Here is a 7,605-nt window from a genome sequence, read left to right on the forward strand (position 1 = left end):
AACTGGCCGGACACCGGGCGCGGTCACCGGGCGGGCGCGGCTGCGAGGGAGGGGACACAGGAGGCTCCAGCCAGGGCTTCTGGGGTCCGCAGGTGGAGCGTGCTCGCGGAGCGGATCCTCCTCAGCCACCGACGTGTGCAACTCTGAGCAAGCGCCGCTGCCGCTGCACGCGAGCAGCAGCAGAGAGTCCCGGCGCCGTGCAGCGGCGGAGCGTGCGGCAGCGGCGCGGAGGTGTGCGTGTGCCGAGGGCGGCGCATCAGGGCGGGTCCGATGGCGATCGCGGGCACGCTGGGCCGCACACGCGCACCACTCCATCGCTTGAGAGGTTGAGCTCGTCACCGAGCCGGAGCTTCCCGACGGCGAGAAGCGGCTCGCCGCCGTCGAGCAGAGCGTCTTGGCGCCCGCCGGGCTGGTCGCGCAGTACGCGATCTTCATGTCCGCGTAGTCCTTGGCGAACGGGTTGACCGAGCCGGGCCCGCCGCCAGCGCTCATGGTCTTGGCCTGTGTGTATAGGCTCTTGACCTCGGTCGCGAGCGCCTTTCGCTGCTCGGGGTCGGTCGTCGCAGTCATCTTGGCAATCAGGGCGTGGTGCTTGCACAGCGGCTTCTCGCTCCGCTCGGCCGTGCACCAGTAGGAGTACATCTCTTTGGTGGATGAGACGGCAGTGGCGGCGCTGGTCGGAGCCGTCATCTGCGGCAGAGGAGGAGGCGCTCACATGGGCGACGGAGGGAGAGGCGGGACGGCAGCACCCAGGCGCGCACGCAGGGCAGCACCCAGGCGCCGTTCTCGCACCTGCGCGAGCACCATCGGGATCGCCAGGAGGGATGAGCTGCCCATCCTAGCACGGGCGCCACACTTGAAGTTTGCAAAACGCCGCCACGTCAGAGCCGAGGTTTCTTTTGTCGATTTACCTCGGAACCCGGCGAGCAATGGGAACTCGCCGGGGCAGTAGGAGAAGGGGCAACTCCGTGCACTGACGGTCGGCCGTCAGAAAACACGCCTGCCTGCGTGGATCGGGGCCCGCCCGCCGATGAGCCCGGGTACGAGATCGTGCTCGCCACGCCACCTCGGCCAAGCCCGAGTATTTTTTTTGATTTCGGTCGGTGACGGTCCAGTCCGAGCCTGGCTGTTCTTCACTAACCTTCGATACTACTACTACTGACGGGGCTGAGGGCCCCTCACCCCTCGTCACAACCCGACACGGAAGAGCGGCAAGAGTTGGGGCTGCGGCTACGGCTGCGGCTACGAGAGGGGCCGGGGTCGCGGGTCCTACGGCTTTAGCTAGTGTTGTGCGAGGAGAGAGAGTTTGGTTGGAAAATTCTTCTGAGAGAGAGAGATTTTTAGGAAGAGATTGAGAGGGTACAGGTGGGTTTTAAGACCCCGTTAGCGGGAGATCGGCGGGAACAAAACGGACATGGGTAAAAGGGAAAGCCCCGCCCGTGCGATCTTTGTGCAGGGTTCTTTGTGGGTGTGGTCGGCGCCTAGCCGGGGTCGACAGTCGTCCTCACGATGGGGGGCGCTACGCGGCTACGCACTAGCCGTCTTCCACATGGTCCCTCGGGTCGCTGCTACGACGACGGCGATGTGACGCGGCGTGAGGTCTTGCGCGGCGGAACGGTGAGCATGCTTGAGAGAGAGTGCAACAAACGAGTGGTGATGAGCGCCTTGTTGTTCAGAAAATTGTAACTTTTTTCGTTCGCTCGCGAATATATCTCCACTCCCTGTGTTGCCCCGCTCCTCCCCCCCCTCCGTGTATGGGCGAACGCCGAGCCGCCGCATCAGCTTGAGCTGCCACGGCCGACCGATTGGCCTCGGCGGTCGCCGCCTCCACCCCCTCCCCTAGCCTCCGCCACAGCCTCGGCGGTCGCCGCCTCGGCGACAGCCTCAGCCAACACCAGCCACGTCCTCCGCCGCCTCCGCCGCCACCGCTGCCGCACCGGGCTCGGCCCCGCCGTGACGCCGAACCGAATCCTCTCCTCGTTGAGAGCGCCGCGAGAAGCCTGAGCATCCCCTCCTTGTCCATCTGCGCGGCTTCTCACTGCCCCGGCGCCCACATCTCGACCTTCTTGGGCAGCAGCTGGTTCGACAGGTCCTCTCCGTGGCCTAGGCAGCCGCTCTCGCCCTCGCCCCAGGTGAAGACGGCGCCGTCGGCGGTGCGGGCGAGGCTGTGGTGGCCTCCAGCCGACATAGCGACGACGCGCTGGTCAGCCAACGCCTCGACCTTCTTGGGCAGCAGTTGGTTCTGCCAGTCGCCGTGGCCCAGCTGGCCGTAGCCTCCCCAGCCCCAGCTCCAAGCGGCGCCGTCGGCGGTGATGGCGAGGCTGTGCGCCCCTCCAGCCGACACGGCGACGACGCGCTGGCCAGCGAAGGCCTCGATCTTCTTGGGCAGCAGCTGCCACAGCTGGTCGCCGTGGCCCAGCCGGCCATGGCCTCCATAGCCCCAGCTCCAGACGGCGCCGTCGGCAGTGATGGTGAGGCTGTGGCGGGCTCCAGCCGACACGGCGATGACACGCTGGCCAGCGAAGGCCTCGACCTTCTTGGGCAGCAGCTGGTTCTGCTCGTCCCAGCTTGCCCTCGTCTCCCCCGCCCCAGCTCCAGACAGCGCCGTCGGCGGTGATGGCGAGACTATGGCGGGTTCCTGCCGACACAGCGACGACGAGCTGGCCAGCAAAGGCCTCGACCTTCTTCGGCAGCAGCTGGCTCTGCGCGTAGCCGTGGCCCAACTGGCCAAAGGAGACACTGCCCCAGCTCCAGACACTGCTGTCGGCGGTGAGGGCGAGGCTGTGGTAAGCTCCAGCCGACACAGCGAGGACGCGCTGGCCAGCGAAGGCCTCGATCTTCTTCGGCAGCAGCTGGCTCTGCTCGTCGCCGTGGCCCAGCCTGCCCCCACCTCCATAGCCCCAGCTCCAGACACTGCCGTCAGCGGCGAGGGCGAGGCTGTGCACATCTCCAGCCGTCACGCTCACGGCGCGCTCGCCGCCCAGCGTCGAAGGGAGGCGGGTCGGCGTGTTCAGCCGCGTCGCACCCTCGCCGTGGCCGAGTAGTCCCGGCGTCCAGTACCCAGCCTTTCCGCACGACGAGAGCCGCCCCTCGCCGTCGATGAAGGCGCTGTGCTGCATGCCTGCCGCCGCCCTCGCCGGCGGGTTGGACTCGCGCAGCAACGCCATAAAGCACAGCCACCGCACGTCGCAGCTCTCGCCCTCTGGCTGCGCCGGCAGCTCGAAGCCGCGCTCTCGCGCCCACAAGCGGATGCCCTCCAGCGCAAGCGAGGCGTGGAAGAGCAGCGAGACGGCCGCGACGCGAGCGATGTCGACGGGGTCGCAGCGGGAGATGACGCGCGCGAGGAGCTCAAGGGGCAGATCGAGGAGGCGCAGGCGGGCGGGCGGCGGCGTGTCTGGCGAGAGAGCGGCGGCGGTGGAGGCGAGGCGGCTCGAGCGGCGGCGCGGCGGGGTGGACATCGCGAGAAAAAGAATTTACACGCATGTCACAACACGCGGGACTGGCGCACTGAGAAAAAAAATTCCAAATGCCGCGGAGAGCTTGCCCTGTCTATACTGCCCCGGCGCCCACACCTCGATCTTCTGGGTAAGGGGGGGCGCGGCGGCGGCGGTGGAGCTGCGAACGCGGAGCTTCCGCCGGAGCCCGGAGGACGACGCGGTCGAGATGGCGAGCGCCGCCCAGCTGCTGGACAGCGTGGCGGAGGCGGGCCCGAACTACACCCTGCTGCGCAGCAAGGAGACGAAGGCGATGCGGCGGAAGCGAAAGCGTGAGGATGCCAGGGTACATGCAATAAGGCCTTTTAGAGCGCCTTCGTCGTTAATAATACAAACGCCAAACGGAGTGGGGTCCCTTGTCGCAGTCAAACACACAAAGGTTAAGAATTTTGGGGGGCGCGCCGCCAGGCGCGTCCCCACTTTTGGTATCGCGCCTAAGCGTGAGAAATATATACCTTCTCGCAGGACGCAGCTAGCTGCTCTGGGCCGGCGCGGGGGCCCCAGAGGGTGTCCATGCGGGGGGGAGATGGGGTCCCATGGCCCGCCGCAGGCGCCGATTTTTTTGGATTGTTTTTCTTTTTTGGAGTTTTTTACTTGTTTTCATGGGAATTCGGCGTACTTGCGGCCATGCTATCACGCCTTGCGACAGCCTGTCGGCGCAGCTGACCGTGCCATGATGCACAATTGATCACCTGCATAGCTCGCGGCCTTAGTATCAAGCATTCAGTGACGACCTGATCGTACGGCCAGTAGGAAGGTGTCCTTCCATCGTGTGCACGCTTCTGGCGCAATGCGCGTCACCTCGGATTGGCTGCTGTCACTCTCGAGGCTATGCCTACACAGCCTCGCGCGCATGGGCAGTCAAGAGGGACCACGCACCTTCTCAGGACAGCGCCGGTGCCTCTCTCTTGGACCGGCAAACGTGGTGGTATCGTGTCACCAATGTGGGACCAGTGCGGCATCGCGCCATCGACAGCTCTGAACTGCGCCTCACCACTGACCGGGAAGGCCGCCAAGTGGGCCAGCACAGGTCGCACATTGTGGCAGCAGTCAGCAGTGCATGGCTGATAGCTAGAGCAGCAGCGTCAGGGTCGCAGGGTCGGATCGTGTCAAGCCTCTCGCCCGGCCGGCCGCGTGCAGACGTCGGCCTGTCTGCTGTCTGGAGTGATCTGTCGGCGGTCAGTACGACCGATCAGGTCGGAGATTTCTGATGGTTGGAGGGTCTATCTGTATGTACTCCTCGAGATCTTTCCAAATCTGCCCTCTACTTAACCGTACTTAATCGGGAAGTTGGTGCTAGTGGAGACTAGTGGAGCCGGGGCCCCGTTTCCGCACTGCGGCGCGGCGCACGGTGCCTCCGGGGGGCCCCGCGCCGGCCCAGAGGCTAGCTGCGAGACGAGCTTTCTCGGAGCGACAGCCTCAAAGTAAAAAGGGCGGATGGGTGTTCTCTTACGTACATTTCTCAAAAAAGTCTGCCTTGGCCAGAGTGAGTCCCTCCCTCTCCGCTTGCCGGACTGCCTTGGCACCAGCGGCAGAGGAAGGCTCGGGTGGCGGCGGCAGCGGCGGCAGCGCGGTCAGATCGCGGGTGTCCCTGCCCGCCTCCCAGCGGGCGTAGAAGAGCGCCGCCTGCTCGGCGGTGGCGAAGTAGCCGAGGGTGACCTTTTTGGTTCCAACCCTCACCGTCAGCTCGTACTTCTTGGTGCGTTGCTTCTTCGGCTTGAAGGTCACGCCTTTGTAGCCGCTGCTGCTGCTGCTGGCGACCAGAGTCAGGCCCTCCCTCTCCGCCTGCCGTATCGCCTCAGCGCCAGCGGCAGTCGGAGCCGGGCGAGGCTGCAGCAGCTTGGCGGCGTCGGCGCGGCCGTACTCTGAGCGAGCGTAGGCGATGGCCGCCTCTTCGGCGGTTTCGAAGAGGCCGAGGTGGACACGCTTGCCGCCAGCATTCACCTTCGCCTCGAACTTCTTTTTGCTGCGGTTGTAGGTCACGTTCTTGTAGCCAGTCGTGCTGTTCTTGTAGGTGGCTGGGATCAGCACGAAGCGCTCGGAAGCCTGTGGCCCGCGACGAGTTCGCGCGAGCGGCGCCATTCACGGCTAACCTCGGAATGTAACACCTCTCGAGGTTGGAATCGCGCCGAAAACCCCGCGCATACCATTCCGCCCCAGCAGAGGCTGCAGCCTCTGCACAAGCAACACCAGTGTAAGAATGGTGAGTACTTGGGGTTGAGTGGGCTTGCTTGCTCTCTTAGCCAGAGGGCAAGGGCAATGCTGCCGATCCGCGCCGTCCCCATTGCCGCCACCGTCTCCCACGCGTTCAGCGCTGGATCGTACCGCTTGACTGAGCTGAGGGCCGTCATCGGATTCGCCGCCAACAGCATACAATTTGCCGTCAAGCACCGACGGCGAACTCGTCTCGAGCCGACGCCATCGGCGCCACTGTCTCCCACACGTTCGTCGTCGGGTCGTACCGCTCCACCGAGGTGAGCCAGCCGTCGTCGTACCCGCCCACCGCATACAGCTTGCCGCCGAGCACTGTCACGCCGGGATTCTGACGCGCTGTCCCCATCGGCGCGACCGCCTCCCACGCATTCTCCGCTTGGCTGGTCGCCAGCCGCGGCTGGACGCCGCTCGCGCACCTGGCTAAACCGTACGGATAAACGGAACACGGCGGAACTACCGTACGGCTTTATCCTGGAGATGCTTAGATGCGCGGGAAGAGAACAGGATTCGGGCTCCTTGCCGAATAGGGGTCTGTTCGCAGGTGGGTTTTACTCCGGAAACACTACTGTTGTACCCTAATGTACAGTTGTCGTACTGCCTGTCGGTTCAACGTTCATGTGAGTGTGTCGCCAGTCGCTCCTGACCACACGCGTTGAGGGCAGCTCGATTTGCGGCTCGAGCCAACCGAGGGTGCATCCTGCTAATATGGACAGCCGGGGCACGTGGCAGTGCCCCCCCCCCCCCTCCCCTTGCCACACGTCACCCCCCCCCCCCCCTCTCCACCGGCGACGCTCTTGCCTCCACACGGCCTTCAGTCGACCATCAGGCCGAGGTCGTAGAGCACGCGCGTGTCGACGTCGGTCTTGTACGTCGCGGCGGCGGCGGCCGCCGTCGCCTCCTTCTTGTCGAGCTTGGCCACCTGTTCACAGCTGGAAGTGTGGAGAGACGCTGTTCACAGACGGCAGCCCGATCTCGAGCTTGGCCACCTGCTTCTCGACTTGCGCGAGCGAGGCACCGCGCCACTTTGGGTCGCGCTGCAGCACCGCGTGCACCATCTTGGGGCTCGCCTACAGGAAGGCTCCAGGAACGGTCTAGGAAAGGTCCGAGAAGCAGCACCGCGTGCACCATCTTGGGGCTCGCCTGCGGCGCCTACGAAGTGGCAGGTGGCAGGCGTCGGGTAACCCTCTCCAGCACACACGCGGCGCACAAGGTGGGAGCGGGGGACACACACAACAACCCTCCTCGCATCTCGCACGTCCAGAGACGGGAGGCCCATATCTCCGCCATATCTCCCCCATATCTCCCCCACATCTCCCCCATATCTCGCACGTCCAGAGACGGGAGGCCCACGAGATCGCACGAGATTGCACGAGATCGCACGAGATTGCACGAGACTGCACGAGACGGGAGGCCCACGGCGTTGAATAAGCGGGCCAAGGCCCAATGCGCGCGGGCGGCCCCGGGCGAGCGGGGTGTGCGTGTGTGCGTGGCCCAGCGGCGCCTCCTTGCGCACTCGTGCGACGGCGGCGCGGAAGCTCGAGTTGCCCCCGTCCACACCGCCGGCAGAGTCCGGCGCGACCTAAGGTAACAAAGGGAAGGCAGGGTAAACGTCTCCACACACACAAGGGTGGGGCCCAAAGCCGGGCAAACGACCCTCGCGACTCCACGTCTATAGGCGACTGAGGCGGCGGCTACCGCCGCCGCCGCCGCCTCGACAGCGCGGGAGAGGCTCATCTCTGAGGCGCCTGGGCCGGCCTCCCCCCCCTGACGAGACAGGAGCCCCGCGGCATTCAAAGTGCAAGGCCGAATGCGCGTGGGTGAGCGGTGTGTGTGTGTGTGTGTGTGTGTGTGTGTGTGTGTGTGTGTGTGTGTGTGTACCTACTATAACGTCATAAGT

The 7,605-nt window shown here is 65.3% G+C and overlaps 2 protein-coding genes across 2 annotated transcripts in view; both read right to left on the reverse strand.

The window, feature by feature from the left end:
* Positions 1 to 4,762: 4,762 nt before the first annotated feature.
* Positions 4,763 to 5,576, reverse strand: EMIHUDRAFT_219317 (hypothetical protein; the record flags this gene model as incomplete). The annotated part of the gene is made up of 2 exons (XM_005758786.1): positions 4,763 to 4,800; positions 4,952 to 5,576. 2 exons carry the CDS (start codon positions 5,574 to 5,576, stop codon positions 4,763 to 4,765), a joined length of 663 nt encoding a protein of 220 aa, XP_005758843.1.
* A 943-nt stretch (positions 5,577 to 6,519) lies between these two features.
* The window catches only part of EMIHUDRAFT_453486 (hypothetical protein), a gene marked incomplete at its 3' end in the record, with an annotated part of 1,913 nt that continues 827 nt past the window's right edge, over positions 6,520 to 7,605 (reverse strand). Inside the window, exons 4-6 of the mRNA XM_005758787.1 lie at positions 7,203 to 7,288; positions 6,695 to 6,777; positions 6,520 to 6,627 (exon numbers count right to left, since the gene is read on the reverse strand). Coding sequence (XP_005758844.1) covers positions 6,520 to 6,627; positions 6,695 to 6,777; positions 7,203 to 7,288 — 277 coding nt within the window. The remainder of the gene's footprint in view (positions 6,628 to 6,694; positions 6,778 to 7,202; positions 7,289 to 7,605) is intronic.

Source organism: Emiliania huxleyi, assembly GCF_000372725.1.
Source record: "Emiliania huxleyi CCMP1516 unplaced genomic scaffold EMIHUscaffold_84, whole genome shotgun sequence".
Classification (NCBI taxonomy): domain Eukaryota; phylum Haptophyta; order Isochrysidales; family Noelaerhabdaceae; genus Emiliania; species Emiliania huxleyi.